A 20,685-nucleotide genomic window follows, 5' to 3' on the forward strand; every position below is an offset into this window, starting at 1 on the left:
ATCAAGTAATAAAGTACAACAAAAATACAAAATAATGCCTAACAAACCCAACCAAAAAGCAATACAATTGTATTTACATGTTATAAACAATGTCTGGATAATTCAGTTATTAAATGCTATGATTGTCTATATTTCTGAATAAACATTTATAGTACATGGTCATATTCACAATTGTATTTTCCCTTATGAATTTCTCCCCATGAATGAATCTGATACAGAAATTCTAGAATTTGCAATGTCTAAGTTAAAGTCAATGAAGCAAACACACCCCAAACCACTGACCATATTCCAAGCAAGTTTAAATACCAAACACTAAAAAAGTGAATTATGCTTTTGTAAATGTCAATTTAAACTTGTATGTTGTTCAATATTCAACTACATTATGCAAAAATATTAAAGTTAGCCTCAATGCCCTTCAAAGAGTGATTTATGTTCAGACTGGCACATCCTTACCACATATAGCAGTAACATACTAGTACCCAGTCACACTGATGATGGACAAACAAGTAAAAATGTGAAATATTCAGTACTGTCTATGGTCTCAGTTACTAAAGCATTTTCAAACCCAGCAATGGAATCAATGACACCAAGGTAGTATGTCATCACCCAACCCCAGATCCTGTTTCTTTAACATGTTGGAACATGCTATAGTACATTTAGCCCACATGGTGCATTCATCCTTCTGTGCTCCACCCACTTTGTGGATAAATGTAGTTGCCTTTTTAAGCACATTGCTAGGGAATAGCAATGCACAGAATAAATGATTTTGCTTGAGACATGAGGGAAGTATCTGCCAAAGCAGGTATTTGCAGCAGGATAACTTAAACCAACACCAAGACGATCCAGTAGGAATGTCCTTCATGTCTTTACTGAATCGCCTTGACTTTTGGATTATGTTAATCAGGGAACCCCCTTCTCATACAGCTGCAAGACAACTATACTAACAGCAGCAGTGGACCTAATTGGAGCTTTGGTTCCTATGGGCCTATTGGGTGAAGGGTTCATATTACCATAGCAGCTTCTGCATCAAATATGTCTATGGCTTGTGTGTAAAAAAAACCAAACTTTCCACATATGAATTGATGTGAACGGTTCTGCTTGTGCAGTGGGGGTCTCCCCCTACACACGGCATGAAGAGCATGTGCCTCACTGACATCTCTGTTCATTTCCCAACTCAAGAAACAAATGGATTTTAGTGGTCACTGGCAAACAGCCATGGCTGGCATGCATGGTTTAGTCATCTCATCTACCGACAAAAACAAAAAACAAACACAAAAACTAAAAACCAGATAATCTTTTAAGGAATATTATATGAAATATTAGAATAAAACAATCTGTACATATCTACAAATTATTGCCATGATAACAAGACCATTTTAAACATTTTTGCATCAACCATTCCCTAAAACTTGTTCAGGGCATAAAGTATTTTAAAAGTATTCCACAGTATTTTGTATTCTGGCTGCACAGAACAGGAATGGGCCCCGTTAGGAGGCAGAGACAGTTGCGTTTCTGGCAAGTTTAATAATCAGCTTGCAAGCTATAATATAACCACCAGCAAGCAGACCTATCTTAGAGCATCCAGTATACAAAAGGTGTAAAATACTGGGGGAATCTGTTCATACAGCAAGCTTAATGATCGAAGGTCAATCAGGCAACGTTCGAATGTATTCAGTACCTTTGGGGTAGCTACTGGTTCTGCATAGCTAAAGTAACACAACTCAATTATTACCAAAGCATTGACTTACAGCTTACAGGAGCGGTATCAGCAGTTATGGCAGGCTGAAGCCTACAGAGCATCAGACCAATGTGTCAGCACGGAGTGGTACTATATTTACGCTGAATTTAAACCTCCCATAAAATCATTAAGGCTCAGCATTCTCCTGATTTGTAACATTTACGACCAAAATACATAAGAGAATAATAATACTGTCCACAAACATTTCCAAAGTTCGCTTAAAAACTCGTACATTTTCATTTTTGGGCAAAACACAGATCAGACTAGACTCTGGTGACCAAGTTAAGAAAACAACAGGTTTTAAAAATGTCCCACTAAAATTTCAATGTGAATAAAATTGCGCATGATGTCCAAAGGGGCCAAACCTGTTTATAAGAGCCAGAGAGCAACTGCAGGGGTGCATGCGTTTGCCCATCAGTGGAGTTTCTTGGTATTAGAAGAGTTTTTCAGCTGCCTTTACTGGAAGTCTGGGCAAACTGGATTATACTGCAGGTGTGGTTAGCCCCCTCCGCAGTGACATCTCTCACCCTTACCGAGAGGTTTGTTTACAAGTCACACCGGAACCCTGACATCAGCTATGTAAAGGTGAACAGTGAATTTTCAAAGCTTAATACACTTAAAACCAGCCCAACTAGAACAAATCACAGCTACCAACAAATCGGACATCTATGCAATTCCCCTCATCTAAAACACTAAATATTCAGTGGCAATCTCAGGGCTCCCCCCAAAAAATGCAAGCAGGACATATCGCATGCATTCACAGAGCCAAAAACAAGGAATATGGAAGCCGAAACATTCCGGCTCTTCGAAGTGCTCATCATTGTAATATGTGGTTTTGCTCCAAGAAACCCCCTAATGTAAAAGACAAACACGTATCCTGATATACAAAATGCTACATTTGCCAAGGCCTGGTGTTGCTTGGATTGTGTAAACACTGAAGTAGTACCAATTTAGAAAATCAACATTAAAAGTTACAAAACTGAAGCTGATGCAGTTTGTGGCAACTATTTGAAATGGGACAGTAAAACTGCAGGCTGCCATTATCTGTATGGTAAGAGAGAAAAATACCACAGCTCTCCACTCCAGCATTTAGGTTCTGCAAATTGATGTTGATATTAAGGATATTAAATATCTAAAAGACCAGAAAAATAAATGGCTATTTAAACTCTTGATAAATCAAGATTGCTTAGCTCTGTACAATAAAAGACATCACTGATGTCATATTACAAAATAAAAACCAAAAAAAAAATAAAAAAATCCCAAAGTATATTTATATAGAATCAGAAAACAAACTAAGGTTGAGTCAGTGGGTGTATGCGTACACGTCGGGGGTCATTCAGACTGCAGTGCTGTGTGTTGTTGGTGTTGGCGGGAGTGGGAGCTGATGAAGCCATTCACCTCTCCACTCGCTGCCATACCACCGAAGTCTGTGACCGACACCGCCATTTTGGCTCCTGTGATGCGGTGCGCGCGTCGGCTCTCGAAGTCCGCGCCCAGGTTGGCGACGGCCACGTCGCCGATGAACGAATCGGAGAGGCTCGTCTTGAGGCGCTTGGAGGGCCGTTCGCAGTCCTTGCTGCCGCACAAGGCCAGCTGGCCCAGCTCTGAGCGGTAGAAGGCGGAGTCCAGCACGCCCAGGCCGCCGCCCACTGTGTAACCCAGCCCCTCATCGTGACCAAGCGGGGGGAAGTAGGAGGACTCTATACAGGTCATATCCGCCGGGCCGCACACAGACGCCACACTGTTACTCAGGGCTGGACACAAGAGAGACAGGGCGAGGCAAGTTTATTTCTCTAACACTTTTCACTGTGAACTGCACTGTGGCAATTCACATAACACACAGAAGAATAATAAAGCGAATTAAATCCAGAGATCTGTAAATGTTATGATTACAATTTATTAACATAAAGTTAAATATAGTTGAACTAAAAAGAAAACAAATTGAACGGGAGAATCTGGAAGTGGGAGAATCCAATCACAGTCTGAGTGGTCCTGGAAGCACACCGCTCACCTGTGAGGTCACTGGCGGTGATGGTGTTGAGGAGACCAAGCTGTTGCTCTGCAGACACCTCTATCCGCCCTCCACCTCCACCCAAGCACACAGACGAAGAGGTGTCCATGGCCAGGCCCTCTGCCTCATCCACCAGCCGATCCATCAGATCTCTGTGGGGAGACCATTTAGGTCACCACTGAACTGAACAAGACAGTCTACTACTGCAGTAAGGGAAAGTAGGGAAAAATTACTAAGATTAATGTATTAAATAATGAAGAGTTTCCTCCAGAGATAAACTTAAGTAATTATTGACTATTAATTAGGACTTCAAATCAAAGTTACAAATGAATAAAGCTGCAATCATTGATGCAAAGCACCAATGTTATTTCAATGCTAACAGTGCCCCCTTGTGGAGAATTCTTTACACCATATGCACACACAATCATGTGCCATTGCTTTTATACTAAATAATAATTTGCACCAAACCAATCTTACTTCACTTACGTTACACCAGGATAAATACTGTATTTCTTTTTTCCAAAGCGATTCTGTTGAACAAAGTGGTCAAACCGTTCAGACTTCTTCCATATGTAGTAGAAGGAGACGCACTCTGCGACAGTCCTTGTTGGAACCTAAAAAAGTGGCATAAAAATATAAAAATGAACAAAATCATTAAAAAAAATAACCCAAAATCAAGGCTTCTTAAAAGAAATGCTAGAGCTGCTGTAACTGATTTTTGGTTCTGTCCTCCCCTCCAAACCCACGTACACGTAGACCTTAGCCTAGCACTGTATGTGTGCGTGAACACGCAAAATAATCAACAGGCAGGTAGGACCGCGTCCATATGGAGACACGTCCTGATGGGTTAGTACACATGATCACGCTGATGATAAATGTCAGTAAATGTAATCTGCAACGGACTTTTTCTCAGAGTGATTATTTTAGGTCAAAGTGGTGCGTAGTACATTTACTGGGTAGTACAGCTACATTTACTCCGTTAGGTAACTTTCTGAACAAATCGTACTTTTAAAAGTTGTTTTAAAAGAGGATACTTTATATTGTTACTCGAGTACATTTGCGAAGTCAAAAATGTAGTTTTGTCTGTTATAGCAACGTTCCTTTCGTTACATTTTAAAATAATTTTCACACCTTGTACGTTTTGCCACCACCCATCAAGCGTGGGAGGTGAAATCCCTAAACATGATCACCGAATACCGCCGCTTTACTTCAGTATACTACACAACTGAAGAGTAGACCGACAACAGCCAACAAGCATATTTTCCTAACAAAGTACTTTTACATGCCTACTTTGATAACAGTTTACGACCGAGATATACACATCGTTATGTAGGCGGTAGCAAGCCTAGGGAAAACCTGGAACAAAAGTGTAATAACAGCCTTATTGTAAAATTCACGTAAACGCCTTACCTGAGAGAAACATCGCTAAAACAGATTTGAATTTCAAAAGAACTATGAGGAACACATTTTAGTTTGTGGGGGGAAAAAAAATCTACATATTTTGTTGCCTGGTGTTATTAAATGAGTTCTGATGAAGTAACTCACTACTTGAGTCTTTTTAACAAATACTTTCTTACTTAAGTAATAATTTAAATGACTACTTTTACTTCCACTTGCATAATTATTATTTTAAAGTAACAGTACTTTTGCTTGAGTACAGCTTCTGGCTACTCTACCCATGTCTGGTGGTTGCAAAATAAATGACATGCAAGACAGTTAAAGAGCAAAATGCAACCTAAATGATCTTTATGCCAGTACAAATGAGGCACCAACCTTGTTCTTCTGAATTAAATGGAAGTTCTTTTCATAAACCTGTAGTGCATGCTCAAAGTTTCTGCACTCCTCCTCAGACCACGCTGGCGACTCTTCTAAGACCAGAGAGAATAAAAGAAGGTTTTACTTCATGCCTCCAAAGTCTCGAAAGCCCTTTAGGCAACACTGCTAACCTGGAAGTGGAACCTACCTTTGGAGGACTTCAGATTAGTGCAGTATTGCGCCAGGGCCTCGTTCGTGTTGTAGTTACATTTTACAAGCTCATATAAAGCCTACAAAGGGAAAGACATGAGGTCATTTAACGAACACCTCGACGAGCACCACATCTCGGCGTTTACCCCAATGAACACATCTTAGCGTTCACCCTGATGCTCTGATGCATGTGAAAACCCTAACTAGCTGCACCAGCAGTGGTCAATTAGGGCTGTGGCCTGTGAGATGTAGAGCCGTTATGGGAAGAGAGCAGAGCTAAGTTTACTATGTGTAGTGCTCAGTGGCGAACCTGTTCGTTGTCCCGTATGCGTCTGCCACATGTAGTGTTGTCTGCGGACTGAGACAGCGCCTCTTTGAGGTAGACTTCCACCTTCTTCTCTGACAGCACCCCTGGAGCCCAGAGTAGCTGATCTGCTTCCTCAAAAACTACAAAGCCAGCCACCCACACACACACCCACACTTAAAATCTCAAAGGACTGACTAAAACATTCCACTTTAAATTATTAAATGCATCTAATAGTTCTCCAACTCGAGCACATGTGCTGACCCTTATCCTCCTCAGAGTAGAAGCTCAGGCCCATGGGAACCTCTGCTTGGTACTGTGACCCCACCATGATTTCCTGTCAAAGATGAAAGCCAGCACACACATTCTACTGGTTATCCAGTTATCCAGTCTGTTATCACAAGCAATATATATTTAAACCTTTAACTGTAAAGAAAACGTGAACAGTAAAAAGAAATTTCTTTTCTTTTTTTTTTTAATATAAAACAGGTATAATTCTGAATCTCTCTCACACTGAGGCTCACCATGTTAATATTCTAAAGTTAACATTTCCTCTACTTTAGGCTTTGAAAATACCATAAGTGAACACCACCAAAACAGTTTCATTCTTTCATAAAATATCTTCTATATATGGTTATATATAATTATAACAAATGACAAAACAGTCATAATGCTTAAGCAATTTGCATTTTAAAAGTATAATCTGTAAGCAAAAAAAAAGTTATAAACATTCTAAAAAAGAAAATCCTAAATCTCATTTTATTTATGTAGCACTTTTTACAATAGATGTCACAAAGCATCTTTACAAATGTCCAAGTCCAAGCCCCCAGTGAGCAAGCCAAGGGCGACAGTGGCATGGACAAACTCCCTAGAGCAGGAGAAAGAAACCTGGAGAGGAACCAAGACTCAAAGAGGGGGCCCATCCTCCTCTGGCCAACAGCGGTCACCACAATAATAACAATTTAAAGAGGAAAAAAAAAGTCAATAATACCTAGTCCAACATTATAGAGGTCCCTAGTCTTGTCCAGAGGTGTGCATGGTAAATATCACAAGTACCCCCCTTTTGTTGCACTTCTATATGAACTTCGTCACTGAATCATGAACAACTTTAACCTTCATATTCCAAAGCATTCCACTTGAGTCTTTCAAACTGACCAATGGCCTGATGAATCAGGACAACGACACAATACTTTACACTTCGACACACAAGCTTTTTACAAACATCTCGAAACACTCTTATCCACTTCAGGAGCGTGAGCACTAGAGCCCGGTGTGTCTGGCGCACTGGCCAGCTGAAGCATTACAGTATTACAGAACATTATGAAACTGACCTTCCTCGGGTCCTCTGGACTGAGACCATCGTCCTCTCCCTCCGACTCCTTATCACCGTCATAAGTAGCGTTGGCTGAGATTAGACACAGAGCACAAAGTGGATTACTAAAGTCATAGGAGGCACTGAATGAGATCAGACTCAAAGTGTGTAACAATTAACAGATTATTCACATCATAAGCAGTAGTGACTAGGATCTGACAGACCACACAATGAAAGGATTATCTCCAGCCTAAGAAGTGCTGTATAAAGTCAGATTATAGTGGGCAACACAGTAGTCACAATCCATTTTTTCACTGCAATATTTCCGAGGACATTTGTCCACTGTAAAAACAACCACAATTTAGACAAGCGATCATCTCCAGAATTAGAGATAAACTATATTAGTGGGTCGCAAACATGATCATTTTCCTGTAGCTGCTACATAGCCTGGCAAGTGATGGGGCATTAAAAGACAGTAAATCTTAATTCTGAAAAAGAAAAAGAACACTAAAAGAAAAAAGTAGTTTTGATTCATGCAGAGTTCCCAAGTAGTTACTGATTGACATTTTTTGACAACACAGACTAGTTCAGTCAGGAACATACTGTTATAAATATAATCCCTTTAACTTTTTAACCATTCATGCCACAAATCTTAAGGTTTTAATTTTATTTTACATAATGTTGTTAACGTCTAAACCAAACTACTGCTGAACTGGCATGCTGCCTGCCTCCTTTTGGACAAGCTGACCCTGACAGCAGGGCACAAGTACCCAATCACTTCACCTCATTTGCATGTATATTAGCATTCTTTGCCAGAAACAAAAATCTATGTTTTCAATAGCATTTAAAAATATTTGTGATGAATAATTAAATGCAGTCTTTTCTATATTTAAATAGAAAAAAAAAAAAAGATCAGCCCATAGACAAACACTCGCACAAAAGACGATGAAGCGATTAAAGAAACATCATGTGGCAGTGGTAAGTGACAGAAAGCAAAAGAGAGATAATTTGATTAATACTGTCACAAATTCATAGCAATACTCAATAATATTTTTATCGTCCCAAAGCCGATATGAGTACACGAGTACGTGCATTATATGAGAATTGTTGGGTTTGAAGACATAACGCTTGCTAAGAGAAATCTCAAACACACCTGGTTTTCCATTAGGACGACGTAAATATAAAATCAACAAGTTTTCAGAGAAAGTAAGCACTTAAGATTAATTTATAGAGTTATGTGGTTAACTGTACTGAATGAAAGCCAAAACTGTCTGGGTTTCTCGGTTTTGTACAGCACACTTAGGTGGCTATCTTAGTTTAAAAACCCAACAGAAAAACACATCATTGATTTGGACAGACGAATGCAGCCACAAAACAAATATGGGCCCTTTATTGGCGGCCATGGTTTTCCCAGTAATGCGAATTTGCATTGGATCACAGTATCAGGGAAAAAAAACGGCATGCTCATATTATGCCTGTATTGTCCTGGACTGCACTTTTCCGGAACACAATTTAATTTGAAATTACGTAATTATTATGTAATTGAAAATTATTGAAATTACTGTAGCATTTCATTAAAACTGTAACAATCCCTATCCCATCCCCAACCGAATCACAGTGGGGAAAGATTAGATCACACTTTCTAGAATACTTTTAACCCTCTATTTGACTCAAATCTAAGGGTTCTTCATTTCTAGAATGCTCTTAACTCTTGACTCACATCTGAGAGTTCGCGGGAAGAAATCAGTGGCTTCATGGGAAGTGACAGAAGGGGTCAGATCATCAGCTGATGACTGCGTCTCTTCCTCATAGTCACCTGACAGCAGATCTTTGGCTATCTCCTCCTACACAAAGGAAGTCATAATCAATTACACAAGGGAAAACAATTTCCAGACAATCATTTGTCATTTAAGAAAACACCTTTTTTTTCTGGTCTTATCATCATTTTCCTCACGTAACAATGACATGAAGCTATAAAACAAAACGATCTATGTTTTGGATCTTACTGCCCATGCTCAAGCACAGTTCAACCGCAACACCATGCAAATTACCTTATCCAGGGTCATATCCGGCAGGTCATCAGTCAGTTCACCCGAGGAGCTATCCACACTCGATGCTGCTGCCGTACTGACCGACGCTTCATACCGATACATCGCCAACAAGTCCTCCAGGGGCATATTCCCTTCCTTTGTTAAATCAACACACACACACACAACTGATGAGGCAAAAAATTATGATGTTGTTAGAGTGATGGTACATTTCATTTTGTCTGAATAGGTGGCACAGATGTGGCCAATCTTCTGACTGAACTCTGTGCATCTTTCAAATGTTACCTTTTCTAGGTCTGCTAATTCCGTGCTGAAATTCTTTTCTCCTTCCAGCGACTCTTCCTCTTCTAATGTTCGTTCATCGTCATACTCATGAACCAGCATATCTGCTGTCGGGTCAAAATCATGATCTTCGGATGACAGAGAGCCAACTGTACGTGCAGAATACAGAAGATCAATTATGACCATGCACATACAAAACGCAAGTACTACTACTTTTAACATTGCAAAATTGCATAAAAAGTACACTTTCATGCACAACTGTACAAATTGTGTACAACCATGAATGAAGTTTTGGGTAATTAAAAAAATAATAATAATAATAAAAAAAAAACTTACCGGGGCTCGAACTCCCAAGGGAGGCCTAGAAGAAATAAACACAATTACCATGGCATCGAAATCACTAAAGTTCCAATACATCTGATGGCGAACATGCGTATAGTGTTGCAAAGTTCTACAGACGGTAGGGAATGCCGATGCAACATAGTGCCAAAATGTTTACCCGCGGCGTTTAGTCAGAACAGTTAAACAGGCCCAAATATGATCGGGAAGGAGCATGGAGTTCTCTGAACATTTCTGAATGGAAATTACTAGAATGCAACATCCAGAGTAAGGCATTAAAGTTTCAAATGTGTCACACGTGAAGTATCAACCGCAGTATCCGTTAATCAAACACTCCGCTTCCAGCGTAGCCTGCAGACCCACAAACCAGAGCGAGCTCGGGAAAACATCAACAAATCATTACTGCACGGTCGACCGCCGCATTCACTCTTCTTAACACATGCACCGCGAATAAATGGCCCGTTCACACACTAACACGTCTCCAGTGCGAGTGAAACCCTTAAACGGACTGGTTACGGACTGGTTACGGACTGGTTCTGGACGGGATGATTTGAACAGTCCTTCGCGAGCGATGTCCAGACTGCACGGCTAACGGGCCTTTCGGGGGATCTGTTAGATCACTCCGTGTTAACCTCGGCGTTTTCGAAACGCGTAAAAAACCCCCAAAAAAACCAACTCGGTATAACGAACAGACCGTACTTCAAATATATTTCCTACAAAACCAAAAAATGAGCGCGTCAAATCGACAAACAGATTGGTTTAAAATATAACACTTCTCCTCAGCTTTCCCTCTTACCTCCGCCATATTGGTACTTTTGCCTCATCGGCTTCTCGTGCGCAGGACCCGGATGATTCCGGGCCAGCCAATGAGAAGCCCGCTCGCGCTGAGTCTCGCGCTGTAAGTAACATGTAGTTTGCACGCTGGTCAGATTGGTTTTAGTTTGGTTACCTGCTTTACCTACGTGCGGTTTCCTCTCAAACCAGTTTGGGATGTAAAAAATAAATGGGTGTTTTTATTATCCCTTTGAAGTGAATGAGATGACACTTTTTTTCAGGGGCTTCCACATGTTTTTTCTTTTCCTCTTCCCATTCGCACCTATGGTTTGTGGAATAGGCTATGCTATCAACACAAAGCTTTTTCTTTATTTTTCCTTCTTTCTTTCTTCCTTTCGGGAACAATTTAAACTTGCCATACACAAGGTGGCAGCACAGCACACAGCTCAATCTTGATCAGGCTGAAGGTTGTCATAGCACAGGATGCCAGGAGACTGCCAGTTATGCTGTCATCTTACAGAAGAGGGCTTTAAAAAAAAGAATTTTCAGCACATTCTAAACTTTGTGTTTTGATGACACATACATTTAAGTCCTGCAAGCATTCATAACAAATATATCCCCTTAGTATTCTATTAATTGCAGGAAAGGACATTGAAGGATTACCTAACTCAGCACTTGTATTTTGATCATTTAATTCACCCACACTTCAGCAAAAGCTGTTGGTTGATGAGTACATGACTCATGATTTCACAGGGTTCTGCCAAGACTTTCTGTAGTACATATGTTAACAGTGCGAAAAAGCCCATTGTGTAGACAAAAGTGTTGATATACAGGTGGGATGTACCTGTATTAAAATATTCAGTAAAGAGTGTGTGTGGGGGGGGGGGTTGCATTAACAGGCAACTTTCTGTGTTTCAGGGCAAAAGCATGTGTTTCCGCCTGTGTTAGTGAGCATCGGTGCATGTGTCGGCTTGGGAACTCCTACGTGCTGTACATCGTTTTCATCAAATTAGTGATTAGTGGTAATAGCCATGCAGGGGTCACGGGTCATAGGTCAAACTCCATGGTCATGGGTTTGTTCTTTTATGAATAATATTCTGCTACTTTCAATGTTCCCCTAAACAAGGAACATGACCTCAGGTTTCTTTAGAGTAACTATGCCTCTAATTGGACTCCATAAGCCTCTGTAGATGAATGAAAATGCCAATTAATTAATGAATGAGTATTTGTTCATTATTTCTATATATTGTACTGGGTGCAGATTATTCAATACCGGGTGGACAGTTGGCATATTATTTGTTGAGCCACTCTACAAGGCTGACATCAGTGCTGATTGTGATCTGACAATGTCAGTAGGTCGTAAGATCTACAGTGAGTCATATACAGATTCCTTAGATCTCAGATGAAATCCCATCCTGGTTAAACTATGAATAGGGACACTGTTCAAAGTGTCTAAGGCTACATAATCATTTTGAAGGAAGTCTGATGAGCTTTCACTCTCACAAGCACGTCTGGAGCTGTCAAACCGATGTGAATGCAAGGTGGAAAAATTCAGAACTATTCTAAACTTGTGACTCATGTCTGAGCAAATGTGATTTTTCTCTTTTATATAACAACTTAGATTTAAAATTGGACAAATGTTATATATCATTAGCAATTGCTACATGTACTAAATGGACACTTTGCAAGAAACGTGATCCCAGAATGCAGCATAAATAAGGTGAGCATGTTTTCTGTGGATCAGCTTCAGTGTTAATGCACATTAGAAAATCCAGCGAGTGTCTGAGTGACTTTCAACGAGGCATCTTCATCAGTGCTAGACTAGCCGCTGTCGGTATTTCAAAAACTGCCAACCTTGTGGGGTTTTCTTGCGCAACAGTGTTGAGCTTGTGCAGACAATGGTTTGATTGAGGAAAAACATCCAGCGAAAGCAGATGATAGACGAGGATGGCAAAAATCATTCTGACGAACAGACTGTGCACAGTCAACCAAATGACAGTCCAATGCTACGCTGATGCATCAGTTAACAGGTCACAAAAACTGATCAGTGGAAAAACATCGTCTGGTCAGATCAATCCAGATTTCTGTCACAGCGTGTTGACGGGAGGGTCCGAATCTGGCACAAAGCAGCATGAATGGATGAGGCCTTCCTGTCAGGGGTCAAAGGTTAAGGCTGGTGGCGGTGGAGTGATGGTGTGCGGAATGTTTTCCTGGCACACCCTGGGTCCTCTGATACCTGGTGATGGACGTTTGGACAGTAAGGCATACCTAAGCATTGTGGCTGACCGAGTTTATCCAGCTGTTCTCCCTATAGCAGAAGGACACTTTCAGCAGGACAATGCCCCTTGCCACGAAGGCCATTAAAGTCATGGTTTGGTTTCAGGAACACGACAGTGAGGCTTTCTTGCTTCCCTGGCCTTCACAGACCCCAGATCTTAATCCTGTAGAGCCGCTCTGGGGCGAGGTTCAGAACAGCTCAGTACCTCCATCTAATTTCAGTCCAGTCTACATAGGACAAGATTCCTGCAGATTTCAACACCTAGTGGAATCTACGTCATGATGAATTACTGCGGTTCTGAAGGCCAAAGGACATCCAACACACTACTACATCTGTGCATCCAATGAACTGGACCTTCAGTGTGTATGTGCATACAGCCAGAAAAGAGCACTTTTGTACAGGAAACACAAAACAGTAAATTACATCCTCCATTGCTGAGTATCTGCACATCTGCTAAAAAAAAATGTAAAAATTAAAAATCTCATTCACTCACACTAATATTATATTTCACTAACATAGCCTTCCTTGGCTGTTCATGTCTTGAGCTAAAATATATTAGTTTTACTTATATTTTTGAAGTATTACTCTGAAAATGTATAATTATTGTTCTATTTTGTTTAGATAAGGCCATTTAACTGGCTCTCATGTTTCCACAGTCCCTTTATCACATTTCCACCTTCATCTCATTTAAAATCGAGTGGAACACTGTGATTCCTGCTAATGCACCACTGCAGTCATGACCCTCATCCTATTTAGCACATTACCATGTCAGTCTTGTTCCTGGTTGGGTTGTGCTTTTCTGGGCTGCTCATCCGCTGTGAGAGCACACGGTGCACGATGACCCGGGTGCTGGCCCGCCGTTCCCACCATTGTGTTCTGCGTACGCTCCTCTTCCACACTGCTCCCCCTGAGGTCAGGAGGTCTTGGGGAAGTGTGTGTGAGCCTGGCCCAGGCCCTGCTCCCAGGTGGTCAGAGCCATCTCAGCCTATCACTCCCACAGTGGGATATGCACTGGGAGTAGGGAAAAAGCAGCATCAGCATGAATGTGTAGTCAAAATGTTTTATGCTTTTTCAATATCTTAGCATCACCTGCAAACTTAGAAACATCAACCTGTTACCTATGCTCACTTTAATAGGTACATATTATAGGTGCATTGTATGAATGTACAATTTCAGACTGTTTGCTATCTGTTCACATGCACAGTCTCTCTAATGGGCTCCATAAATGTAATGCTCATTAAGTGGTGGTGTGATTACAACAAAAGCGTACATTAAAAAAAACTCATGAACTGCAAATCCAAAACATCAGAGCTAATACAGACCATAGTTAGTGTTCCCTGTGGTAGGTGGCCCAGGTTTGACAGGGTGGTATTAGAGTGACTGCAGGCACTACTCTGTGGTTACAGGGAGGAATATGCTCTTGCTGAGAAAATATCAACAACCCATCTTCCTGACTGACAGCTCCCCTGCCTGTAGTTTCCAGAAGGTGTCCAAATGCACTCCGAAGATTAAACAACTCTGTGGTGAGGTAGAAGAAAGGGAAAAAAAAATGATTGCAAAATTGTTTGTTTCTGATAATGGCCTGAAAACTGCAATGGGTCTAAAAATATCTGAAAAACCACAGCACTGGATGTGTTCAAAATCAGGACCTAAATTACATTGTCACATCATAATCCACACAGCCACACTTTACTTAAAGAATTATAACAGATCACTACTAGTGACTAGAGATCTGGAAGTACGAGAATCAGTGTATTCCAAAAAGCACACAGAATTGTATTTTAAGACTTCCTGTGCCCGCCTTCTTGACTTCCTCTCCCAGGATTCCTGGACCACAGCATGGCTTCCTCTGGCTGTTCCTCTCTCTACGGATACTTCCCATATCCTCTTCACGTTTCCAGCATCCCCCTCTATCTCCTACCCCCGCACATCACTTCCTCATTAGTGTGCTACGTGATGGGAGACAGGAGACAGCCTTGTCTAATAATCCTTGCAAATGATTTTGATTATTATCACTTGAATCTGACTTCTGTGTGTTTGATTTAATGTGTTTGATGACAAACGTAAAGACTCTTTTCAATTGCAGCTTTCTTATAGAGGACTAGCTGTCCAAAACTGTCTCCGTAACTGAGCCTTGCTTTCCAATCTGATGTAACTTGCGTTGGTTGAGCTGCCCTGAGGGCCAGTAATTGCACCGCAATAAGGCCGTGCACAGAGGGCGGCGCACTCCCGTTCCGCCATTAGTTTGGCCGAGCGCCGCTGACTCGGTGCCTGAAAGCAAAGATATCCTAAAAAGGTGAGGGATGGCGTGAGGGAGGGGGGTGAGGGAGAGGAAGGTGCCGAAGGTACCAGGCCGGGGCTTCCCTGGTGTGGCCTATGACCTCTGACCTGCAGCACCACCTGTTTTCCAGGAGATTCTCTCTCTTGGTTAAGATTATCGTAAGATCGTGATGCTTTTAAGAAATGGGGACCAGAAGTGTTTGATATTGTTTCTCAGACTATCACTGTGTATTATTATTATTATTATTATTATTATTATTATTATTATTATTATTATTATTCTATGCTGGTTTTCTTTGTAGTGGATCCCGTGGCGACCATCCTCGTGCCCTAAATGCTAATAGACAATTTGCTTGCTGTAAAAGTTAATAAGTAGCACATTATTTACAAATGAGGTTAGGTGCAATCAGGATCAGGATAGCTCCGCAGGAATATTTGAAAACATTATTAACTGTAATCCAAAGACAAACAGGGTTATAATTTGAACAGGGCCTACATGAAAAAAGCAAATGAGAAAATGGAGGTCATAGACTGTGCAAACTACAGCAAGAATTCATAGGCACCTTCCTTGCACCTATAGTCACCATATGCTTTAAAAGTTCAGATGTCTTTTTGGTACATTATGTACATGTGTACCATTACAGTCTGAAATGGATTGCCATGCAACATTTTTGTGGCCTTGTTCAGCAATGATCACAACACTGATGTTTGGATATACCACTTAACTGGATTATACTGCCTGACTGGATATATCACCTGACTGGATATACCACGAGTGGATATACTACCTGAGTGGATATACCACCTGATTGGCTATATCACCTGACTGGATATACCGCCTGACTGGATATACCACGAGTGGATATACTACCTGAGTGGATATACCACCTGATTGGCTATATCACCTGACTGGATATACCGCCTGACTGGATATACCACGAGTGGATATACTACCTGAGTGGATATATCACCTGACTGGATATATCACCTGACTGGATATACCGCCTGACTCCCAAAACAAGTGACTCTGCAGTCTTAGTGACATGGTAGTGGGTGCTGAGCCTGCATGAATGGACAGCAGTGCTACTGGAGATTTTACACGTGTCTGTAAGACTGCTGAGCTGAAAGTGCGAAACTGACCATTGATGAAGAGCTGGAGGAGAGCTAATGCAGACTGTGCATAGCAACAGATCTCTAACCAACCTCCTTTCAGGATATTTCTGGAAAAGTGGTGGTGGTGGTTGGGGGAGGCTTACAAATTGTGCATAGCAACATGCACAATCAGTTACAGATGGCACCAAGTGTACGAAGGTGTATTATGCACCTATGCGACAGTGCAGTGGACTGTGGCAGTAGGGTGAAGGGATGTGCTCCCTTGGTCAGCAAGTCCACATCCATGGCTAATGTGACAGGAATGGACATTGACTGACAGGCGCAGAAGGGGACAGAGACCGACGGACATGCAGACATGCAGATGCGGATTGTAGTGTCCTCAGCTGTCTGCTCACGTCTATCTGGTTTTATTTAGTTCCTACATTGCTAGTGATACTTGGTTTCCATGCAAACAAACACTGCCCATAGAAAAGCTGCATCTGATATAATCCACAATGGATTGCTTGACGGATTTTACAGTGAAATCTCCACAGACATCTGAAGCCATTCAGGTAATCATTTGTTTAAAATCCACGCTGCCCTTTGATTAAGATATTATAAAGTGCATGGTACTGACAAGCATCCAAATTTCAAACAGGATTTCTAAAGATCACCCATCTGTAAGTGTGAGGCATCCTCACACTCGTGGGAATGTCCTGACACCTTACGGGCTGACTGTGACAAGAAATGAAAACGTGCCAAACTTCCAGTTAATCATGGCCAATCTTCCTGCAGGGACGCCAAATAAAAAGGCTGATATCATCTTTATGTGCAAGTTTGTTACCTGGTAAATCAGACTTGAAAGGAAGAGAAAATTGGGTCTGTTGGACACGATGGAATCATGATCCTTGATTGGTGCCTTCCTGTCATATTCATGCTTTATGAGAGAGTAAAATTCTCCTTTTATAAGCATCAGGACACTGCAACTCAGTTTGAAAGCACAGGAAGCACGTTGTGTGAGAACAGAGGTCGCAAATGATGACCTCTTTTACATCACTTATCCTTGGACATTTTGTGAGAGACGGTACTGTGCTGACTGGACCATGGCACATGTGGATTGTGAAAAACTGCTCTAGCTACTCAGTCTGCTGCAAGCACACATAGAAAAATGAATGACACCTTACGGATATGTGTAACAGATGTAACATGAGGTGACACCACTGAAATGTTTGTCATTCTTTTTGCGCCATTTTACAGGAATGACTGCAAAGCAAGCATTATTGCAGAAAAAGGCATTGCTTTATTGTGATTGTAAACAAAGCACCGTTCCAGTGCTGTCAGAACAAATCATAACCCTATTGTTCTGTAATTTTTTTTTTATGCTGTATTTGTAACGAGTGCCCAAGTGCCGAAGGGCGTGGAGCAGGACGCACAGACTCTCTCGACGGAATGAAACAATTAATGATACAAAAACATAAAGACGATGGTGGCACTCATAAATAACATTAACGATGCACACAGACTTAACACTAACTATTTTAACATTTAACACAGGCTAGACAAACATGATTACTGACATTCAGACGCTAACAAACAGACAAACAATGACCAACGGTGAGGCACACACTGACAGGAGTTTAAATAGACAGACACACACACTAACACTTAACCCTGTACAGGTGCGTGCCTTCACGGGGGTGTGGCTACAAACATGAGTGAACCCCCCTGCACGCGGCAGGCCGTACCACGTGACTCGTGGGGGGGAGCTTCCTGTGGCAGTATTCATATGCTTGACTGTACATACTGCACTTCCATATTGTACACTCATGTAGGTGATATATATAGACACACACAGCTCTGGAAAAATATAAGATATCCCACTCCAATCAGCATCTCCACATGTACAGCAGCCAATCCATTCAGGTGTTTGTTGAATTCCTTCACAGACACACATCATTCTACTTAATGAGATGCCCTTAACAAAATCCTATTCTAACGTGGAACAGTATAAAAACCAGCACTGCTGTCATCACTCTTCTCTTGTTATAGAACCGGCTGGATGGGAAAAGCAGTGCTAGGACCCAAAAAGTGAGTGTAGTCAAAATACAGCTACAGACCACGCCAAGAGAGTTGAAAAGAAGGGTTTTTAATGAGGAAAAGAAGGGTTCAATTGTAGCTTTACTGGCAGAGGGATACAGCGAGGGTCAGGTTGCTTCCATCTCGAAAATTTCAAAAACTACGGTTTATAAGAACAAGGTCAAGCAGCAAACACACGGGACAACAACAGCTACAGACTGGCAGAGGAAACGACTCTAACGACCGTGATGTTCGCCACCTCATTCGAATGTCACTTAACAACCGTAAGATGACGTCAAGTGACCTACAAAAAGAATGGCATGCAGCAGCTGGGGTGAATTGCACAGCAAGGACGGTTTGAAACAGGCTTCTGGAGGCAGGGCTGAAGTCGTGCAAAGCTAGAAAAAAGCCCTTCATCAATGAGAAGCAAAGAAGAGCCAGACTGAAGTTTATGAAAGACCATAAGGATTGGACCGTAGAAGACTGGAGTAAGGCCATCTTCTCTGATGAGTGCAATTTTCAGCTTTGTCCAACACCTGGTCATGTAATGGTTAGATGGAGACCTGGAGAGGCCTACAAGCCAGAGTGTTTCGCACTCACTGTGAAATTTGGTGCAGGATTAGTGATGATTTGGGGGTGTTTCAGCAAGGCTGGAATGGGGCAGATTTGTCTTTGTGAAGGACACATGAATCAAGCCACTTACAAAACTGTGCTGGAAGAAAACTTGCTTCCTTCTGCTCTGACAATGTTCCCAACTCTGATGATTGTTTTTTTCAACAAGACAATGCTCCAGGTCAATTAAAGTGTGGATGAGGGACCACCAGATCAAGACCCTATCATGGCCAGCCCAATCTCCAGACCTGAACCCCACTGAAAACCTCTGTAATATGACCAAGAGGAAGACGGATGGTCACAAGCCATCAAACAAAGCCGAGCTCCTGGAAGTTCTGTGCCAGGAGTGGCGTAAAGTTAGCCAACAGCATTGTGAAAGACTGGTGGAAAGCATGCCAAGACGCATGAAAGCTGTGATTACAAATCAGGGTTATTACACCAAATATTGATTTCTTGACTCATCCTAAGTTGAACTATTAGTACTGTGTTGTTTATAAATGAATATGAGCTTGTTTTCTTTGCATTATTTGTGCTCTGAAATTTCTGTAACTGTTTTGTTATTTTGACCATTAGTCATTTTCATTAAAAAAAACAACAAAACATGCTCTAAAATACAATATTTTTAACTGGAATTTGAAAGAAATGTTGCCAGTAGTTTATAGAATAAAACAAAACTGCTCAGCCTGGTCAAACACATACCCATCAATTGTAAAACTAGAGAAATTGATCATTTTGTAGTGGTCTCTTATTTTTTTCCAGATCTGTATATATAGGTGATCTATATATAGTTCTCTTTCTGAGTCACAGTGTTTATATTAGTAATACTGGGTACGGTCATCATTCATGAGTTCAGTTTGTGACACAGACAATTTTTCGGTTGTTTTTTTCCTGTTTTAGATGTTACAAATATGTTTGACACGACTGATACTTGAGTTTTTTCCATGCTTACATTATATGCAACACCACCAGCAAAACCTGTCAGACAAACATACTTTCCCACATACGAGCGAAACTGAGACGTCATTCATGCCTCACTGTAGCTGCTGGTGAGTTTCTGCATTGCACTACAACAATAGGTGAAGTCATCCATCAGGAAACTTGGAGGGAACTGGGGGTGTGTGTGTGTGTGTGTGTGTGTGTGTGTGTGTGTGTGTGTGTGTGTGTGTGTGTGTGTGTGTGTGTGTGCGTGCATGCGTGTGTGTGCGTGGGTGTGTGTGTGTGTGTGTGTGTGTGTGTGTGTGTGTGTGTGTGTGTGCGTGCGTGCGCGTGTGTGTGTGTGTTTGGTGTCTGAGCCTCTCAGCATGATCAGCTACATTCACTAACAATAATCCAGCGTGGAAGGAAATAAACAGGATCCAGGAACACCTTTTGCCTCTGTGATGGGGATCAAAGGCTGTTTTGGGGGATGGGGAGGGGCCACAGCATCACCACCACCACCAACAACAACAACACATGATGTCACGTGAAACGTACACTACACGACAGTCACCTCACGTGCTTTAACTGGTATGCCATGCAGCAGTCTTCTTTATTCCATGTTTTGATTTGCTCTCACATTCTTCAATATGAACTTC

General features: G+C 41.5%; 1 protein-coding gene across 1 annotated transcript; it reads right to left on the minus strand.

Annotated features, from left to right (window-relative positions):
• Nucleotides 1-37: 37 nt before the first annotated feature.
• mier3b (mesoderm induction early response 1, family member 3 b) lies at nt 38-10,551 on the minus strand. Its single transcript, XM_027014374.2, has 13 exons — nt 10,531-10,551; nt 9,997-10,021; nt 9,664-9,809; nt 9,382-9,516; nt 9,051-9,174; nt 7,350-7,423; nt 6,283-6,355; nt 6,025-6,161; nt 5,713-5,794; nt 5,523-5,617; nt 4,236-4,363; nt 3,750-3,901; nt 38-3,492 (listed from the first exon to the last, which is right to left on the minus strand). The coding sequence occupies exons 3-13, from the start codon at nt 9,760-9,762 to the stop codon at nt 3,071-3,073; spliced, it is 1,521 nt and encodes a 506-aa protein (XP_026870175.2). The 5' UTR covers nt 9,763-9,809; nt 9,997-10,021; nt 10,531-10,551; the 3' UTR covers nt 38-3,070.
• Nucleotides 10,552-20,685: the final 10,134 nt, after the last annotated feature.

This window comes from Electrophorus electricus, chromosome 23, assembly GCF_013358815.1.
Source record: "Electrophorus electricus isolate fEleEle1 chromosome 23, fEleEle1.pri, whole genome shotgun sequence".
In the NCBI taxonomy this organism is placed as follows: domain Eukaryota; kingdom Metazoa; phylum Chordata; class Actinopteri; order Gymnotiformes; family Gymnotidae; genus Electrophorus; species Electrophorus electricus.

Bases quoted from the DNA above. Each gene is read 5' to 3' on its own strand.
- mier3b (XM_027014374.2), bottom strand. From the start codon at position 9,762: ATGCTGGTTCATGAGTATGACGATGAACGAACATTAGAAGAGGAAGAG. The intron at 9,517-9,663 runs GTAACATTTGAA...GATTTAACAAAG, and splicing joins AATTAGCAGACCTAGAAAAG to GAAGGGAATATGCCCCTGGA. The intron at 3,902-4,235 runs GTAAGTGAAGTA...GTCTCCCCACAG, and splicing joins AGTATTTATCCTGGTGTAAC to AGATCTGATGGATCGGCTGG.